Below are 21,057 nucleotides of genomic sequence, written 5' to 3' on the forward strand. Positions count from 1 at the left end.
CAGCAATTTGTATGCAACTGCGAGAGAAAGCCGGACGTGATCCTGTTACAGGAGACAAATGATCCGGTCAAACTGGCGGGCTACAAAGCCATAGATGCGGACGCGTCTAGCGAGGGGCAGAGGCAGAGACGACGGCGAGTTGCGTCGACCGGCGTTATGGCGACGTCGCCGGCCGCCGCGGTGCTCGTTCGTCGCAACCTAACAGTGGCGCAGCGTGAGCTTCAAGGGGTGAAGATACCGCACGTCTTTGTAGAGCTAATTCCGAGGAGGGGTCAATGCTATTCGTATTGAACGTATACAGCAAGCCCTCGCTGCAGCACAGATTCCGGGAGCTGTTCCGCAAGGCACGCGCAGTCGCCGGCGATGGACCGCTGCTCGTCGCGGGAGACTTCAACGCGCCTCACGCGGCCTGGGGATACGCACGAGAAACACCCAAGGGCAGGCGCCTGTGGGAGGACTCGGCAGACCAGCGACTGGAACTCATCGCGAACCCTGCCGATCCCACGCGCAGGGGCAACAGCGCATGCGTTGACACGCTACCGGACCTTGCGTTCGTGGCGAACATAGCCAACGCGCAGTGGCACAACATGCAGGAGGATCTCGGAAGCGATCATTCCATAATAGAGATTCAAATAGATACGGGGCAGCATACTAGGGTGTGCCACTTCGAGAGCGCAGGGAAAGCCAGGGGACGTAGGCTCCGTCTCGTGGAATGGGACGCATTCCGCAAGACACGCAAAGAACGCGAGCGACGCGACCGGCCGATAACAAACATTGACGAATGGACCGAGACGCTCAGGGCAGACGTGGACGCGGCAACGCACGAGGTCCCTCCCGAGGCAAACCTTCAAGTGATCGATAGCAGGCTCCTGCACATGTGGGAGGCCAAGCAGGCTTTGCTGAAGAGATGGAAGTGTCAAAGGCACAATAGGACGCTGCGCAGGCGCATAGCCAAACTGGACAGGGATACAGAAGAACACGCCTTCCAGGTATGCCGCGCGCAATGGGAGGAGACGTGCAATGGCCTTGAGACTCAGATGCGCGGTGCGAGCGCTTGGCGCCTCTTCCGGCACCTTCTGGATCCGGAGGAAACCAAGACCGCTCAGGGGCACAAGATTCGCAGACTCGTACGCGACTTTGGGTGCACGCCAGATGAATTTCTTGAGGCCGTTCGCGAGCGTTACTTTAGAACGGGAGAAAGACTACAGCACGCAATGTACGACGGAGACGACAACGAGAAGCTAGACGCGGAGTTTAGTGAAGCAGAAATCAGGGCGGTCCTAAGCAGTCTCAACACCAGGTCGGCCCCTGGCCCGGATCGGGTGACCAACAAGACCCTACGCAACCTGGACGACGAGTCAATTACGCGACTGACGGCCTACGTTAACGAGTGCTGGCGAGAGGGCTCCCTCCCCAATGCGTGTTAAAGGGCCCGCGTGGTCATGATTCCCAAACCGGGTAAGCAGGTGACGATCGATAACCTAAGACCAATCTCGCTCACGTCCTGCGTGGGCAAAATCATGGAACACGCTGTCCTGACTCGCGTGACTGATTACCTCGAAGACGCCGACGTCTTCCCCCCACGATGTTGGGATTTCGTCGCAACCTTTCCGCGCAGGACGTGATGCTGCAGCTCAAACACCAGATCGTAGACGACACTTCTCGTTCCACCAAGGCGATTCTCGGCCTCGATCTGAAAAAGGCTTTTGACAGTGTCGAGCACGCGGCGATTCTCGACCGTGTCCGATCGCTGGGATTAGGCCAAAGAATTTATAACTATATACGCGATTTCCTCACGGGCAGGCGTGCGAGCGTCGTCGTCGGCAACGCGGAATCAGCGGAATTCGAGACGGGCCCGATGGGTACGCCGCAGGGCTCTGTCGTGTCGCCCATGTTGTTTAATCTCGTCCTTCTTGGGCTTCCGGAAAAACTAGCTACAATAGAGGGACTGCATCACAGCCTCTATGCGGACGACATCACCCTCTGGGTCCCCCGAGGAGGATGTGACGGCAACGTAGAACGAACGCTTCAGATGGGCGTGGACGCGGTCCAGGAGTTCTTGCGAGGCACGGGCCTCGAATGTTCGGCGGCCAAGTCCGAGCTATTGCTCTACAGACCCACGAGCAGGGGCCGCAAAACCGTGCTTCCCGGCGGAGGGAGATCAGACATTAGAGTAGTAACGGCGGATGGCGTTCCCATACCGAGCGTAGATCACATAAGGATATTGGGACTACACCTGCAGGCCAACGGTCACAACGGTGAGATGGTACGAAGACTTAGACGCTCAGTAGACGACACGATTCGACCACTCCGCCGCATAACGAACAGACGCAGCGGTATGCGGGAAAGTTGCGCGATCTGCCTCGTACAGGCGTACGCGATCAGTCGCATAACGTTCGTAGCCCCTTATCTAAGTGGCTGGCGTCTGAACGAAACAAGATCGACTGCATGATACGCAAAGCGTTCAGAGGGCGGTCGGCATCCCTGTCAATGCGAGCACGGACACGTTCTTCGAGCTGGGCCTGCACAACACCCTGGGCGAACTGATCGAGGCGCACAACATCGCACAATACGAGCGACTGTCCAAGTCCAAGACGGGCAGGCGCATCCTCGAGTCACTCGGCATAACATACCACGCACAGTGCGGGGAGAAGACGATGGTTCCGATCACAGTCCGCGACCGTCTCACGTCCCTCCGCTCCCCAAGAACATGCACCCGACGCACCACGTCGGGCGCCGCAACAAAAGAGCGAGCGACCTGCAAAGAATGTATGGCAATAGCGAGGAGGCGGTGTACGTGGACGCCGCGCGATACCCAGAGGGAAGGTGTGCTCACGCGATCGCAGTTGTGAATCACACGGGCAAATGCATCGCGAGCGCCACGGTGCGTACGAAACACATAGAGGCGGCCGAAGAGGCGGCGATCGCTCTAGCACTGGTCGCGGCACCGGAAGCTGCGGTCGTGATCAGCGACTCGCAGGCTGCCGTCCGTGGCTTCGCGCGCGGCCGCATCTCGTGGCAGGCGGCCCGCATACTTCAGACTCGCTATGGAAGCAGGGACGGCGGCGACTTTCGAGGAGCGATGGCCCCGACGTCACCGTACTCGCATTTAAAAACCGAAAATGCGACGGTCTTTCTCCTGTGGACCCCGGCTCACACCAGCGTCCCGCTTGCAGGCAACCAGGCGGCCCATACCGCGGCTCGAGGTCTCACTCACCGAGCCGCGGCCGACTCCACCTCAGAGAGAGTAAGAACACAACAGCAACCGGAATGGTCGTGGGGCGATCGCCTGACCACATTCAGCGACATCACGCAACATTACAGACTAAACAGACGCAAATACCCTCCACCACACGACAAATTAAACAAAAGACAGGCCGTAACTTGGAGATTACTACAAACAGACACTTACCCCAGCCCGGCGATCCTACGCATCTGTTATCCCAGCTTATACCCGACGGACGCGTGTAAAGCGTGCGGGGAAAGAGCCACACTGCGGCACATGCTTTGGGAATGTGCCGGGAGAGTTAATGTCGCTGCCGCCGCTCACTTCGCGACGCATGTTAGTCGGGGACGAACTGCTACCACCGCGCGAGGGCAGAGGCCGACCGCCGCCGCGGCTGTGGTCACTGCTGAGAATCGGCTGCGTCGGCGTCGCTGCCGCTGGGAGGCGGCACTCACCAGCGACAAGCTGACCGACCAACTTTGGGCCGTCCGGCAAGCCGAGGATGCCGCCCGGGTCCAAGGGCTTCAAGCCGTCACCTGACGCCATCATCGACGGAGAGTGGGACGGGACAGGGGTTAATCCCCTCTTCCCCCCGCCTCGCCCGGACTTTTAATAAAGTTTATTCACTCACTCACTCACTCCAATATTCCGTGATAGTCACCGAATGATCAATATTATTGCTTGTTTTAAACAAATGCTTGTGGCGATCGAGCCACCACGCGAACGAATGTCACGCCGAAGCTGCAGCCTCCCTACTTGGAGCACAGCATGTGTGTACTAGGAGGCGCAGCGATGCAGATTGCTTATTTCCTCATCAGATCAGTGGAGTTCCCGGTCTACATATGTCTCCCATCGCGTGCGTGCGGTATCAAGCAGACATATGAAACACCATTGTGAATAACTTTTTCTGTTGTATCTTTATGAAATATTTTTTTTTTCATTGCTGTGCTTTTGACATACCCTATCATCAGTGAAAAGGAGTAGCCGGTGCTATACAGAAGCACCAACATCTCCTAAATATTATATAATAAAAAAGTATTTGTTTACGCCCGGAAAATCAATGCTCCACCACATAATGCTTCGCTGAACCGACCAATATGTTACGAATGCACACTGTCGCGGCTAAGTGTATATACAGTAAAACTCGCATACATCGGAATCAAAGGGCATATCGCTAAATAGTTCGATATACCCGTAATTAAAATGCATAAAATGCCTGTCTGAAGCTTAAATATTCATTCCGTTGATGGTCGTCTCGGACTGTCCCTCGAGACAATTGTTGGTTCTAAAGCTGCTGTGAAGCCGTTAAAGTTTTCCTATTACTTATTTTTCATCAACCTGGTCGTGTGAAACGTGTACGTATATCGGACCAGAGAACACTTTGCGCCACATGAAGCAACCTGGCGACACAGCTAGCAAGCTTCACAGCGTGGCACTTAGTTTTTGTCGCATTACACCCCTGTGTAGCGGCAAAACTTACAAAGCAATTCCTTCATTGTGGAGCGCAAAGAAATCTGTGCTGCGCATGCCGCCCATATTTTGACTCGTACCCTGCTTTTTTACGCCACGCTTGCACTGCCCCTTGGATTCAATGCATTATATATTTACATTATATATACGTGTTATAAGATGACAGATTCACTATAGTCAGCTTTACGGCATGGCAGCTGTGTTATGCCACAAAGCATGTACTGTGCATTACGGTATCGACGTATCGCTGTGCAGCGAAGCCCACCAGCAGGGGAAATCGTAACTGCCACATACGTTGCCTGACGCTTTGTCTTCTTTAATTACAAAACAGGCGCCCACGCAGTCTCCAGTCACCGTAGGAGCACCCAAACGTCTAATAAACGCGCAAGTGCACAGCAAAGGTTTCTTCAATTCTTCTGTACCTGTACGCAAACGAATTAGCTGCAACCCTCTTCATTAGAGAACAGACCAAGCCACTTCTTGTAATAGGGTCATGGAGAAACTTAATTATGCCAACAGAGATTATTACAAGATACCAACGAATCAGGTGGCCTGAAGCATGATCGCATAGTGCTACCGATGTCTACTTCAAACGGCAGCTGCTACATTTCAGGTCAAATAATAAATGCGCAGATGATGAATTTCTTAGCGCTGCTGATAGTCTTGACAATCTGTATCAATTCAAGCGAACACTCGCGATGTAACATGAAGCAGGACATACAGAGAAATTTTAACGCAACGCACGCTCTCGAGTGCCTCAAGTTTCACCTCACTTGGCGACTTCCCTAGGGAATTTCTGGGTACACGAAGACGCTAGTTTTGCTCGGTGGCACAGGGTAGCCACCATGAAATGTGCTTACACCGCTAACATTGGGCGATGTTTTGGTGGCTTTTTAGTCTCGTGCCCCGCACCCGCCAGCAATGCGGCAGCCATATTAGCCACCCTACTATGGTTACGTGGCGCGACGTGTGGTGCAGTGTAGCTGGCTTAACGGCAGCGGCTTGAACGCTTTCATGTATCTCATACCGAACCGTGGCGGATATCCCTTTTTTGTGCCGCGTTGTTCGCTACGCCGTGTTCATCCGGTGGTTATTGTACCGAGCAACGTTTACAAATCCTGTTGGTAGCCACGGGGCCTCAACAGTGCGTGGAAGGAGCGGGTATTCACGTACCGTGCAGCGGATAAAGCAGATGACGTATGTATTTGGAGCACATTTCCCCGGTGAGTGGCGGCCTTGTTCAGTAAGTTAAAGCAATTGATCAAGCCATCATGAAAATACGTGTTTGTGCTCGTAAACTTCCGTTGGTTTAGCCATGGGTCTGTATGCCGGAATGTATGAAGTACGTACATACGTACTACGTACGTGAAGTACGAGCTCTGTCGGTCATCACTGATTCTTAAGTGCCGTGAGATAGCGCGGATTTTATTCGTACTCTATTACCGCGTCAAGCTCGCATTGTGGCTGATAGCCCGAACAAAGAAAAACAAAGCAGCAGCATAAAACTTAAGCGTTTAAAATAATGGTTGCGGCTTAGCTAGGCTAGGTTCGGTTATGCAAGCGAACGCTTGTTTACTTGGTTCTGCTTGTTTACCTTCGTAGCCGAAGCACAGTTTGACAACCGAACGATATGGCTAGTCGAACGTTCCGTACTGCGTGCACTCACTACAGTCGTTTCGTCACTTACGGAAGCCGTCGCCGCAGTCGACGCGAGAAACGCCAGGCCCCTAATCTGCCTAAACCGCCAACAGACGCTCGCGTGCTCCTCTGCTAGCAGATGCGCGCGCTCCTTGCTGTTTCACCTCGGACGCTGAAGAAGGGCATTCAAGGGTAGACAGACGAGCCGACGAACGCTGTAGGCTCGTGCGCAACTGCAACGCACGAAATGATTTCGCCAGCGGTATCGCGCTGGCCCAGCGTGTTGAATTCCGTTCAGTTGGTTTCGGATCGTCACGGCACGCGCGCCGTGCGGCCCACGTGCTTTTCGAGCGGGAGAGAGCGACGCGCCTTCCACTGCGCTGTTTGCAGGTAAACAAGAGAGGCGGATCTGCCCGGTCAATATGGCCGACTTCCGGCTTCACCTAGAGTGACGTCAGGGCCCCTCCTCTGTTCTTTCCTTCCTCCGTGCTCCATGGTCTGCCGTCTCCGCGCCGTCCCCATGCAAGGCCGCGTCCGCGCAACGGATGCTTGCGCAGGGGGCGCTGCGGTCCATCGGAGCGCCTGCACGGTGCATGTCGCGCAGGAGGAATCAGTGGAGTATCGCGCCTTGCCTTTTATTTTGCGCTCCCGCATGAACTCCACGTTTTCGTTCTGTTCGTGTGGGCAGAGACTGGAACATCTTGAACCGACCAAACATTGCATTCAATGTCGTCTCTTGTCTGGACACTGCCGTGATCACACTAAGATCAGTGGTGGATCCAGACACTCATTAATACTCGAAGCAAAACCAAAGGGCCAAAAATTGGCTTTTATTATTTTTTTTCTTAAGGAGTTACTGTTATCACAAGACTGCCATCATTATATATATGCTGTTAAATTGTCCTTACGAAGGTACCAAACATTTCTAAGATCAGTTTTTATTAAGCAAACAATTCTGAGAGTAAGAACGTTACTTCAGATATATTTAGTGTGCTATGTCTCGTAATCATAAAGGTTGGTTCTCGATGTGTTACGGAGACAATAAACGCAATGCAGTTCTCAGAATTGGTGAGTATATTAATTACAGACATTGAAATGTTGGAGATTTTTTTTAACGATAAGCTAAGTTCATGCAATTTCGCTCCAAGTGTTATTAGATCTATTTACTGTCCTACAATATATATATATATATATATATATATATATATATATATATATATATATCGAATTCTTTGAACGTCATTCACGCTGGACCCGACGTATTATATGCAAGGAAGGGGCGACGAAACATTCTTGAAAGCAGATTTACTTAACGTTTTCAGCTGGTGGACCAGCCTTCGTCAGAGTAACGCGAGAACATTTGATACATGGCTTTAAAAGCACTTTTCAAAAACAAGTCAGCGCCATCTGCACTGATTGGAACAGCAATGCGCATCACACATTATCACGTGTTTTAAGAACAGAACAGAATGCGAATACAGAGAGTAAGACATACAGATCGAATCTCTCCGATAATTGTGACGTGTACCGTGATTATGCGTAGTTAGAAGATGTACATATGCACAGGTGTAATGACAAGGCATGACAGTATAAGTACAATCTCAGTGTAACGAGGGGGATAAATGAGCCTACAATTCAAGCCATTGCAATAAATAAAGGAAAAAAAAGCGAAAAAAAAAACACAACAACAAAAGACCAACCTATTAAAACGAAATAAAAGACCAAGAAGGCGCGATACAGGCGATGCAGGCGCTACACTGTGCAACAAGCGCATCTTCATTCTTAGTCTAGCGCTATACAAGTTAGTTTCCCTTTGCTTTCGTTGATTCCAGAGTCAGGTACGATTCACGAAGCTCACGGTCACGGCTAGTGCGGAATCCAGATTCACTTTGAGGTTGTTAAATGAGTGGCCCGGCATGTTGACATGTTTTGATAGTGGAAGGTCTGGTTGGGATTTGGCATGCGATCTGTGATTGTTGAACCTGATTCTGAACGGTGTTTCCGTCTGCCCTATGTATTGCATGTGGCAGGTGCCACACTCAAGGAGGTACACTACGTTAGATGAATCACAATTGAAACTTCCTCTAAGTGTGAATGTGAATTGGTTTGATGTACTGGTGGCAGTGATTGAAGGCGTTATATGAGGACAAACTTTACACCGTGGTTTGTTGCAGCGGCTGCAACCGGTATGATTAGCTGTTACAATTTTAGACGACGTAAGAATGTCACCTATGTTTTTCGAGCGTCTGTACACGACACGAGGAGGCTCAGGAAAAACGGCTTTTAGTCTGTCGCTTTGGGTAAGGATGTTATAATGTTTACGAAGTATGCCTCCAACCTTGGGGATGGACGCCGAATGTGTTGGTACCAAATTAGCAGACTGTGACACGTTGGCCTTTCTGCTACCTTTTAAACTGTCCATCTGGTCGCGTTCTGCAGCTCGGTGTATCGCATCGTCGATAATTTTCTCCGGATATTTTCGTTTGAGAAGTTTCTTCTTGAGCTCCTGACAACAAGAATTAAAATCCTGTTCTTCGGAGCATATGCGCCTAAAGCGCTGTGCCTGGCTATATGGGATGCCAGTCTTCCAATGGCGCACGTGGCTGCTTTCAAAATGAAGTAATTGATGATTATCAGTTGGCTTTTGAAAGAGTTTAGTACTCAGGCGTCCATGGGAAATGGTAATCGTGACGTCGAGGAAGTCTACAGACAAGGGTGAGTAAATATGCGAGAATGTTATAGTCGGGTGTGCCTGGTTGAATTTCGCTATGAAGTTCAGCAGTTCTCTTTCACTGTGTGTCCAAATGAGAAATATATCATCGATGTAGCGTTTGAAGTACATAGGCTTTAGTGGCACACTTTTAAGAAACGCGTCTTCGAGCACTCCCATGAAGACGTTGGCGTAGGTAGGGCCTATCTTTGTTCCCATCGATGTTCCACTTATTTGTACATAATGAGAACCGTTGAATTCGAAGTTGTTGAACTCAAGAATTAACTTCAGCAAGGTTTCAAGGGTTGAGCTGTCAATCAGCTTGTCAGATTGGAAGTGTTCATACGAATCTAGAACAGCCTGAATACCATCCTTGTGGGGGATATTAGTATAGAGGGAAGTGACGTCCATCGTCACCAGAAACGAGCCTTCAGGAACAGTTAGGTGGGTTATGCCCTTGAGAAAGTCATTAGTATCCTTAACGAAGGAAGCGAATGTGGCTGGAATAAATTTGATTAAACTGTCAACGTAACGAGATATGTTTTCCGTTATTGTTTGTATGCCCGAAACAATGGGACGGCCTGGGTTTCCTGGTTTGTGTATTTTGGGCGGTAGGTAAAATCTTCCGGCAACGGGACTAAGCGGAATGAGGCTGCGTGCTGTCTTATCGTCGATCCTTTTCTTCTTTACCAATGGTCCGCTAGGTGGCGTCCGGGAATGCAGACGCGGCCGCGTCGGCTCCCGCTTCTTTAAATGTTTTCGGACATCTTTCTTGTGTTCTCCACCGTTATACTGGACTTTTCTAAACGAGTTTTGTGCAAGCTTTCTGACGACACCGTTCTCGTTGGGGTGAGTGAACTTTTCGGCGAGTTATTGAACTTTGAGTGCGCGAAGCGGTGGACGGGCACCTAAGCCTAACCACTCACAGGCTTGGCTACGAGTACGGAGCTAGGGTTAGCTTCCAGTGCAGCACTTACACGGCAGCGCCGGGCCTCGTCAGGCCCCCGTCGCCTCTGAACAGACGGCGAAGATGCCCGAGATGGTGACAGTTGAAGGCATGGACATCAATCCGGATGACTTCGACGGAGCGGGGTGGACCACCGCCCTTGGCGCCCGACGGAAACGGGATCCGGCAAAAAACGCGGCGGCCCCTGCTGCTGCCAAGACGACGGCAAACACAGCACAGAAGGACGATTTCAACGCCCGCTCCCGCTCGACAGTTCAGAAGGTCGTAGCCGCCTCGCGACTCCCTCGGCTGCCGAAAGACCAGATTAAGGTCATTGTACGGCCCCGCGGAGGGCTCGACGTTTCGAAGGCGGATTTGGTGCTGCTGGCGAGGGCTCTGACTATGGCCGCTGCGCTAACCGACCAAGAGGCATCGGAAGATACGATCTGCGTTCCTGAGTTCAGCTAGTTCCTGTTTGAGTGCTTTGTTTTCCCTTTCTAGTGTGTGTATTCGCGGATCTGCCACGTGCCCTGGCTGTGCCTTACCTTGCTTTGAAGTTGTCGGTGCGGAGCCGCTGTCGCCGACCATGTCGGCCCAGGTCATTTTCTTGCCAGGTTGCCTGGAGCTGGATCTTGACCTCGCCGCTTCGGTGGGTCCGGCGCCATCCGCTGCTGACTTCGATCTCGACCTGGATCGGCCCGTGGAGCAGGAGCACCCTCTGGAACTGGAGCGCCGTTTGGGAATGGCACCTTCTGCCACCTCCTGGTGCATGTCCGCGGGGTCCTTGACCTCGTCCGGATTGACTTCTTTCTCGGAGCTGTTTTGTCTTTGTCTCCTGCGTCGTCGCACGACGTATGGGATGTGGAATCTTTTGCTGCAGCAACGGTCGCCTGTGGGGAGATCGCCCTCACAAAGCTTGCATTTAGGGGTGCAACTGTGTGCTTCTGCAGCGCCGTTGGAGAGTGCTTCTCCGCAGTTGTGGCATTTACTTCTCTCTTCCTTGCTATGGTGGCATACATCGGCCCGGTGTCCGACCCGGCCGCAGGCGTGACAAACGTCGACTTGCCGTTTGTAAAGCGAACACGGCACTAGGGCCGTTCCGCACATGACGTTTTTGGGGACTCGAAGCCCATCAAACAGGATCATAACAACATGCGTGTTTTTGATTCTCTTGACTTCAATGGCGGTCGGGTTTCTTTGGTTTACAATCATGCTTCTGAGGGTATGATCTTCTATCGAGGGGTCAACGTTCCTGATGACGCCTTTACAAGTGTTTTCCGGCGCGGCTACGTAGGCAGAAACCTCGAAAGCGCCGACTTTCGTATGAATTTTCTGGATGCCAGCATAAGCGACAGCGTTGGATCTGACCGGAGTCGAAATTACAAGTATATTCTGTACCTTGTCGGGGCAGATCGTATCTTCCGATGCCTCTTGGTCGGTTAGCGCAGCGGCCATAGTCAGAGCCCTCGCCAGCAGCACCAAATCCGCCTTCGAAACGTCGAGCCCTCCGCGGGGCCGTACAATGACCTTAATCTGGTCTTTCGGCAGCCGAGGGAGTCGCGAGGCGGCTACGACCTTCTGAACTGTCGAGCGGGAGCGGGCGTTGAAATCGTCCTTCTGTGCTGTGTTTGCCGTCGTCTTGGCAGCAGCAGGGGCCGCCGCGTTTTTTGCCGGATCCCGTTTCCGTCGGGCGCCAAGGGCGGTGGTCCACCCCGCTCCGTCGAAGTCATCCGGATTGATGTCCATGCCTTCAACTGTCACCATCTCGGGCATCTTCGCCGTCTGTTCAGAGGCGACGGGGGCCTGACGAGGCCCGGCGCTGCCGCGTAAGTGCTGCACTGGAAGCTAACCCTAGCTCCGTACTCGTAGCCAAGCCTGTGAGTGGTTAGGCTTAGGTGCCCGTCCACCGCTTCGCGCACTCAAAGTTCAATAACTCGCCGAAAAGTTCACTCACCCCAACGAGAACGGTGTCGTCAGAAAGCTTGCACAAAACTCGTTTAGAAAAGTCCAGTATAACGGTGGAGAACACAAGAAAGATGTCCGAAAACATTTAAAGAAGCGGGAGCCGACGCGGCCGCGTCTGCATTCCCGGACGCCACCTAGCGGACCATTGGTAAAGAAGAAAAGGATCGACGATAAGACAGCACGCAGCCTCATTCCGCTTAGTCCCGTTGCCGGAAGATTTTACCTACTGCCCAAAATACACAAACCAGGAAACCCAGGCCGTCCCATTGTTTCGGGCATACAAACAATAACGGAAAACATATCTCGTTACGTTGACAGTTTAATCAAATTTATTCCAGCCACATTCGCTTCCTTCGTTAAGGATACTAATGACTTTCTCAAGGGCATAACACACCTAACTGTTCCTGAAGGCTCGTTTCTGGTGACGATGGACGTCACTTCCCTCTATACTAATATCCCCCACAAGGATGGCATTCAGGCTGTTCTAGATTCGTATGAACACTTCCAATCTGACAAGCTGATTGACAGCTCAACCCTTGAAACCTTGCTGAAGTTAATTCTTGAGTTCAACAACTTCGAATTCAACGGTTCTCATTATGTACAAATAAGTGGAACATCGATGGGAACAAAGATAGGCCCTACCTACGCCAACGTCTTCATGGGAGTGCTCGAAGACGCGTTTCTTAAAAGTGTGCCACTAAAGCCTATGTACTTCAAACGCTACATCGATGATATATTTCTCATTTGGACACACAGTGAAAGAGAACTGCTGAACTTCATAGCGAAATTCAACCAGGCACACCCGACTATAACATTCTCGCATATTTACTCACCCTTGTCTGTAGACTTCGTCGACGTCACGATTACCATTTCCCATGGACGCCTGAGTACTAAACTCTTTCAAAAGCCAACTGATAATCATCAATTTCTTCATTTTGAAAGCAGCCACGTGCGCCATTGGAAGACTGGCATCCCATATAGCCAGGCACAGCGCTTTAGGCGCATATGCTCCGAAGAACAGGATTTTAATTCTTGTTGTCAGGAGCTCAAGAAGAAACTTATCAAACGAAAATATCCGGAGAAAATTATCGACGATGCGATACACCGAGCTGCAGAACGCGACCAGATGGACAGTTTAAAAGGTAGCAGAAAGGCCAACGTGTCACAGTCTGCTAATTTGGTACCAACACATTCGGCGTCCATCCCCAAGGTTGGAGGCATACTTCGTAAACATTATAACATCCTTACCCAAAGCGACAGACTAAAAGCCGTTTTTCCTGAGCCTCCTCGTGTCGTGTACAGACGCTCGAAAAACATAGGTGACATTCTTACGTCGTCTAAAATTGTAACAGCTAATCATACCGGTTGCAGCCGCTGCAACAAACCACGGTGTAAAGTTTGTCCTCATATAACGCCTTCAATCACTGCCACCAGTACATCAAACCAATTCACATTCACACTTAGAGGAAGTTTCAATTGTGATTCATCTAACGTAGTGTACCTCCTTGAGTGTGGCACCTGCCACATGCAATACATAGGGCAGACGGAAACACCGTTCAGAATCAGGTTCAACAATCACAGATCGCATGCCAAATCCCAACCAAACCTTCCACTATCAAAACATGTCAACATGCCGGGCCACTCATTTAACAACCTCAAAGTGAATCTGGATTCCGCACTAGCCGTGACCGTGAGCTTCGTGAATCGTACCTGACTCTGGAATCAACGAAAGCAAAGGGAAACTAACTTGTCTAGCGCTAGACTAAGAATGAAGATGCGCTTGTTGCACAGTGTAGCGCCTGCATCGCCTGTATCGCGCCTTCTTGGTCTTTTATTTCGTTTTAATAGGTTGGACTTTTGTTGTTGTGTTTTTTTTTCGCTTTTTTTTCCTTTATTTATTGCAATGGCTTGAATTGTAGGCTCATTTATCCCCCTCGTTACACTGAGATTGTACTTATACTGTCATGCCTTGTCATTACACCTGTGCATATGTACATCTTCTAACTACGCATAATCACGGTACACGTCACAATTATCGGAGAGATTCGATCTGTATGTCTTACTCTCTGTATTCGCATTCTGTTCTGTTCTTAAAACACGTGATAATGTGTGATGCGCATTGCTGTTCCAATCAGTGCAGATGGCGCTGACTTGTTTTTGAAAAGTGCTTTTAAAGCCATGTATCAAATGTTCTCGCGTTACTCTGACGAAGGCTGGTCCACCAGCTGAAAACGTTAAGTAAATCTGCTTTCAAGAAAGTTTCGTCGCCCCTTCCTTGCATATATATATATATAATATATATATATATATATATATATATAATATATATATATATATAATATATATATATATATATATATATATATATATATATATAATATATATATATATATATATATATATATATATACAAGATGGAGCAAGTCCGCGCGGAATCAGGGAACGTCGTCCTCTTTCATCACGTCTCCCTCTTCATCTTCGGTAGCGCTTCGTAGCAATATATATATATATATATATATATATATATATATATATATATACTGTATATATACTCTATATTCTAGGCACTATAATATAGCTCTATACAATGACGCCACAAATAAGTTGCGCCTCCAACAGGCTGAGACATTTGCAGCAGAAGCTTGGCACATCAAAACCATGTGTATCAGCCGAAGAACAGACATATGGTATCTTTTCCACGAGTACCTTGCCACAAGGTTCGAAATTATAAAATGAAAGGGGTGTTGGCTTTCATAATGTGCGTTGTATTTGGTTTTTGGCTCCTCCACTGAAAATATATAGGTTCGTTCTTTAATGACACTGTTGCATGCCGAAATGAGCGGGAAATAGGCTCGAAGCGCAGCGCAAGAACACATTCGCGGCACAAGAAATACTCAGCCAGATGTGTCGTTCAATGTCAGTTTGTCGACTGCTAGCGCCCACCGCACATGTTTCGCGCTGCTTATTTCTTTCGTTTGCTTTTTTTTTTTTTGAGGTATAGGGATAGCTGACCGTTCTCTCGCATCGTAGTACAAGGTATTCGAAATCGGTTACATTTCCAAAACAGAGAACACACATGACAGACTCGCGCTGCTTTTCGCCTTTTGGCTATTCACGTTTAGGTTGTTCTTCGGTATAGGTCTCCCTTTCGCAAGCGGGTAGCGAGCACACATGTCCTCATGAAAGTATCAAAATAGAAACACTATTTTTTATGCGCTTTAGACCACCGAAAAAGAGCCTAAAGTGTCCCTCCAACAAGCGACGATCGAGGATTCGTCACTGTACAATGGCTTCACGTGAGAAAGCAGAAACATGATAGTTTCATTCCTTCCAGGCTGTAAAAGTGTGACGCTAAAGGTGATGCCAAGCATCACGAATGCCCATATCCATCCCGATGCATTCGAAAAATTAAGGATGGCACCCCTTTCACCTTTTCGGCGATGAATTAAGTCATTAGGGGGTTATTTTTGTATTCCGACAAAGTCGAGAAAGCTGTGGCCCCGTGGATAATTCTCAAAGCTTCATTAAAAATATGAACAGGTTAATTAGAATAATATGACCTCCCGAACGCCAAAAAAATCCCTCTACCCAAATTCGCCTAACTGTGCGTTTCTGAAAGAATTTCTGGGTTATTTAAAAGAATGGGAGACACATGCCACCAACACAATTGGCGGTTTCCTTTCATCGAGCACAGCAGAAGGGCTCCGTGTCACAATTGAGAGCACAGTGCAGCTGCTCGAATTTCTCAGGTCTGCTGGTTTCAGATATTTGATGACCTCAAATTTAAGCCATGACAAGCTGGCAAATATATTTGGAATTGTTCGGCAGTCTTCTGGCACAAATGATCATCCCACTGCTGCTCAGTTTTTGATTACTATAAATGCCCTTGCATTTTACGACCTCGCAAGACCATCAAAGTCGGGGAACTGTTCGCCGCAAGTCATCAGCTATCTTTTATCTGGGAATGACATAAAGTCACACACGCCTGCCACAATTGACGTCGTTGACAGCATCATCGATGGTGGAGACTTCAGTGGCGCGGAGACTGCACTAGCGTCAGGCACAAACCACAGTGCATACGTGGAAAAAAAAAGCCACGATATGCTGACTGGTTATGTGGCGCGTAAGACACTAAAGAAGACACCAGCGGCCCTATAATGTACTTTTATTCCGTGTTCCGTATTCCGTTTTCCCTGTTACGTCACGCTTGAGGCACCGCCCACGGCGGAAGCAGCGACATTTTTCGAATTTGGCCAATAAAAAGCGCTCGTAGCCGCCCATAGCTTGTTGAGCAAGACAAGTGCGGCAGTTGGCGTTTTTTACGTAGGAATTCTGGGGAAATCCCTAGTATTTTTTAGGTATTTTCGGAAGGAAAATCTAGGGGCTTTAGTGACTTCTTGGTTGACGGCTGCAAAGGGGCCGTATAACTCTTTTATTTCGTCCGCGAGCGTGTGATACATGGGAACCATCGTTAAAGGCGCAACACCACACAACACAAGAGAAGACCAGACGAGCACAGGCGCACACTAACAACTGATTTATTGAAGGCAGATCTCCAGGCATATATACCAACAGGCTGCGCAGGCGCAACGTCACAACAATCCTCGGAAAACATCAAAAATATCGCGAAAGAAAATCAATTTCAGCTTTGTAAAGCGCAATGGAAGTGTCGCTGACACACGCCTCACCTGCTTTCCTGATTAGAAACGCTTCTAACGTTTCACGAGCCGTTTTTTGTCTGCTTCTACCTACAATTTTTGCGCATCGGAAACGTGGTTCACAATTCGGGCATGTCATGCAATGGTCGACAAGATGGCTTCGCTCTTTGTTAATTAGATTTCTTGCGTGTTCCCTGAGCCGGTCATTGAGGCAGCGCCCCGTCTGGCCGATATATACTTTGCCGCAGGTCAGGGGAATCTCGTACACGACGTTGCTGGCACACTGAACGAAACGTCGTTCATGGTTCTTTTTGCAGCCTCCCTTTTCCTCCGCACAGGTGGTGCGACGGCTCAGCTGAGCGAGCTTCTGGGGGGCCGAGAAAGCCAACCGGTTGAACCGGCTAGCCACTTTTTTCATATATGTGTGACCTTATGCATGTACGGCACCACTTCTGGCCTCTGGGCGCCCACCAGGTGCCGTACAGTGGTGCCGTACATGCATAAGGTCACACATAGCCTGAAAAAAGTGGCTAGCCGGTTCAACGTGCCGTTGGCTTTCTCGGCCCCCCAGAAGCTCGCTCAGCTGAGCCGTCGCACCACCTGTGCGGAGGAAAAGGGAGGCTGCAAAAAGAACCATGAACGACGTTTCGTTCAGTGTGCCAGCAACGTCGTGTACGAGATTCCCCTGACCTGCGGCAAAGTATATATCGGCCAGACGGGGCGCTGCCTCAATGACCGGCTCAGGGAACACGCAAGAAATCTAATTAACAAAGAGCGAAGCCATCTTGTCGACCATTGCATGACATGCCCGAATTGTGAACCACGTTTCCGATGCGCAAAAATTGTAGGTAGAAGCAGACAAAAAACGGCTCGTGAAACGTTAGAAGCGTTTCTAATCAGGAAAGCAGGTGAGGCGTGTGTCAGCGACACTTCCATTGCGCTTTACAAAGCTGAAATTGATTTTCTTTCGCGATATTTTTGATGTTTTCCGAGGATTGTTGTGACGTTGCGCCTGCGCAGCCTGTTGGTATATATGCCTGGAGATCTGCCTTCAATAAATCAGTTGTTAGTGTGCGCCTGTGCTCGTCTGGTCTTCTCTTGTGTTGTGTGGTGTTGCGCCATGGAGGAAGGAATACTAAGGAGAGGCCCTATCGTATTTCAATGCATTGCGAAAAGTGTGGCGGAAGTGACGTCAGATTTATGGGGCAAACAAACCGGTATGGGGCAAACAAAACAGCAGACGCCCCGCGGCGTGCTCTCCGCGGTGGTTAGTTTCTGCGCAGATTTGTAGTCCCGGCGTAAACTTAGCGCGTATTGTGCGGTTCGCACGCAGTAAAATGTTGCAAGCAGACGTTTACCAGGCTGTTCGTGCATGGCAGGCCCGAGCGCTGCGTGCTGAAATTCTTCGTGGAGCGTTTTTGTGGAACAGTACAGAATACCGGTACGTGCCGTGATCAAAAACGTCCAGCCCCTGCATCATCGTATTCGAACTCACCTAGCAGTGACTTACGCGTTCTGCTGGGCGTTAGGCCTTCCCTTTCTCGTAGCCCGATTTCCCGATCTGTTGCCGGATTAGCGGGTCTTTGTTCGTGTATGCGGAGTGAGCGTAGTAGCTATTCGGCGCAACGCCAACCTATAGTTGACGTAACTTCACGTCGAAAAGACGACACCGCTGTATTGTATACGCGATCGTGCACGTAAAGTTTGTAATTCCAGTACGCACACAACAAGCACGCAGCGAGCGCACACCGCACAGTACATACATCACGTAGTCCGATAACAACAACATAAGTTTATTGCCCTTTCGTTCACGACACAGCCTCTAAAAACGTACGATGCCTTCGGCGCATGTTATGTACGGCGCGTCAGACGCCAAAAACAAAAGTTCACGTGTGTTCTGAGTTGACACAATGAGTAAGAAGCAACAGAGCGCACATCCGAGAGCTTCGCATGCAAATACCATGCATTAGTGATCAGCAATGAAGCGAACGTGTACGTACACATGAAAAGTGACACCCGGTACTGTCCGCAGTGCACGCGATTTGCACTGGGTATACGCAACAGCTGGGCATTGCGTAGCTTTCCTAAAGAACACGCAAGGAGCAGCATGCGTGAATCAACTACGCCGCGGCCGCGGCGCCGCTGGCATGGCGAAAAAAAAAAAAAAGAAGGCTCGAATCGCGCATGCGCTTGCAAACGACACGACGGAAATCGCGAAATGTTTCGAGGCTCCCTCGCCAGGAGGCGATGCGGGTGTTTGCGATGTAAAGGCTTCATGAATGTGACGTCAGGGCCTCTCCTTATTTTTCTTTCCTCCATGTGTTGCGCCTTTAACGATGGTTCCCATGTCTGAACACCAACTAGCCCAACAGTCAACTCTCTTAGAGCGTGTGATAAAACAACAATTGTACGTAAATGAAAATAAATTTGTTTTATGAGCTTATGGTGCTAAAATTAATGAAGCGTATTTCGAAGTAAACGCAAAACAAACGTATTTTGAGAGTCGTAGCCACATGGGTGTCGCTTTTGCATCCAATCCAAGTCGCTTAAGGCGGCCGTTGCGAGAAAAACAGCTGATCGTCTCTGCGAGCCGTGTTTTCTGTTCTGTCACCTATAATGCTGCGAAAGAATTTGATCGCGACTACCGGGGAGTATTTTCGTCGCAGAGGAATATCGGAAGCTGCGAAGAGCAAGGAAAACATGGAATTCTAGCCGCAAGGTGAGTAAACAATGCCGAGCATGCCGTTACCGCGTTATGTTTACTTTGCTTTGGTTCTTACAGGCAGCGAAAAAAAAATCGTTATGAACTGGGGAAGCCTGTACTTCTATCGTCTGATATCTATTAAGTTTCACCTTTCGATTTCGTCAACGAGGTGCGTGAGCGAGCGTAGTTACAGCGTACATGGACGTGCACATTCAGTTGTTTCCCCTGTGCATTTACGTACATTTCTGCTGAATCGAACTTGCACAGAAGAAACTTGTTGCGTAAAACGTTTGCGTTAACATGCACACCACGGTGTTTCATTTGTGATGATATAACGAATAGATGTGATAAGTATAATTGTAGCCTGCAAAGAACTGTCTGATATATGCTGCATCGGTTACCGCGTTGCGGCGAGAGCTCTTAAAAAAAAAAAAGAGGGGGAAATTTACGGAGCCACCTGTCAGGCTGTTCCAGTAGCGGCGGGCCTGTTTTTGGTGTGTGTGACTAGAAGTGCTACGAGTTTTTCGCCAAGTTCCGAGTTTTTTTTTTGCCACGTAAAGGAGGCTCAAGTGTGAAGACTTAACGATGCTACTTTGAAGTGCTTGTACCGAGGTTAGGAAGAAGCGGAGTCAATTGGGGGTCACATTTTCATGGAACAAAAATAAGTGAAACCAACACTTCAAATCTATTTGACTTCCTGTGGTTGGGCCCTGGTTTAAAGATATAAATAACAAAAAACGGTTGGATTTTTTCTCCAGCTCAATGACAAATTCCTTGTCATCGCTGCCTATCCGAATCAAACCGATGGAGCATTAGTGTGGTTTCCTGTGTGTTCTTGCATTAAGTGGCCTGTAATACATTGTGAATTTTTCTAGCTGCAGCATCCGGAGCTTGTCGATGGAGTGAGGCATGCGTTCGGCTACCTAATGCATCGCAGGCACTCTCTTAACATCTCCTGGCTGCCATTGGGCCTGGAGTTCCCCAGTCTTCACTGCTGCTGTAGCCACCTCGTCAGCCATGAACATTAGGACTTTATTTCCGTTTTAACTTGTCTTCCTTTTTCTGTTCTTTGTTTCGTGTTTCTTTACTTGCGTGTCATCTTTTTGGTGTGACAAGTGTAGTGCATAAGTGTTTTTAAATTGATACTCCACTTTCTTGTGGCAGTGTAAGCACATCTTCACAAGTTGCTTTGATATGTGATCGTCAGCCTTCTGAAATGATGCACACAACACATATCATGTGGCGTCATTTCATGCGGCAAGCCTGTAAACATAGCCTTTCTCTCTAGTGAAACTGACACTGCAAGATTTCGTGGCAGTGCTTGCTCTTCATAAGTTTTTTCTTCATAAGCTTGCTCTTCATAAGTTTTGCTAGTCAGCTATCTGAAATGATATGCAGACCACGCTTGACTGTACACCAAAGGACTGTAGTTGTCACTTGAATTAGGAATGTATATGACACAAGTGTTTTTACAAGTTGTACTAAAAGATGATATGCCTGTTTGCCACTCACAGAAGGTGCTTTTACACTAAGCAAAACAATTACACAGTCCTTTTTGAAGCTGCAGTCTGTGTCTGAAGTCTGTGTCCTTTTTGAAGCTGCAGTTGACTTTTGCGTGTGTCACAGCTATCAATCCTTTTGCAAAGTTATGCCCTCGAAAACCAAACATATACTTTTTTTGCAAACAAATTAGGCCAGTTACATTGCAACATGCATTTTACATTGATGTAATGTTGACGC

The 21,057-nt window shown here is 49.1% G+C and overlaps 2 protein-coding genes across 2 annotated transcripts; both read left to right on the forward strand.

Moving 5' to 3' along the window:
- The first annotated feature begins 275 nt into the window (after positions 1 to 275).
- On the forward strand, positions 276 to 1,427 carry LOC119395152 (uncharacterized). Its single transcript, XM_037662439.1, has one exon. The coding sequence runs from the start codon at positions 276 to 278 to the stop codon at positions 1,425 to 1,427; it is 1,152 nt and encodes a 383-aa protein (XP_037518367.1).
- A 158-nt stretch (positions 1,428 to 1,585) lies between these two features.
- Positions 1,586 to 10,458, forward strand: LOC119395153 (uncharacterized). Its single transcript, XM_037662440.1, has 2 exons — positions 1,586 to 2,266; positions 10,045 to 10,458. Exons 1-2 carry the CDS (start codon positions 1,586 to 1,588, stop codon positions 10,456 to 10,458), a joined length of 1,095 nt encoding a protein of 364 aa, XP_037518368.1.
- Positions 10,459 to 21,057: the final 10,599 nt, after the last annotated feature.

The sequence above is a fragment of the Rhipicephalus sanguineus genome, chromosome 5 (assembly GCF_013339695.2).
Source record: "Rhipicephalus sanguineus isolate Rsan-2018 chromosome 5, BIME_Rsan_1.4, whole genome shotgun sequence".
Lineage (NCBI taxonomy): Eukaryota > Metazoa > Arthropoda > Arachnida > Ixodida > Ixodidae > Rhipicephalus > Rhipicephalus sanguineus.

Coding starts and splice junctions, on each gene's coding strand:
- LOC119395152 (XM_037662439.1), top strand. CDS start 276: ATGCTATTCGTATTGAACGTATACAGCAAGCCCTCGCTGCAGCACAGA.
- LOC119395153 (XM_037662440.1), top strand. CDS start 1,586: ATGTTGGGATTTCGTCGCAACCTTTCCGCGCAGGACGTGATGCTGCAG. Junction 2,267..10,044: donor ACGGTCACAACGGTGAGATG/GTACGAAGACTT, acceptor GGGCCTCGTCAG/GCCCCCGTCGCCTCTGAACA.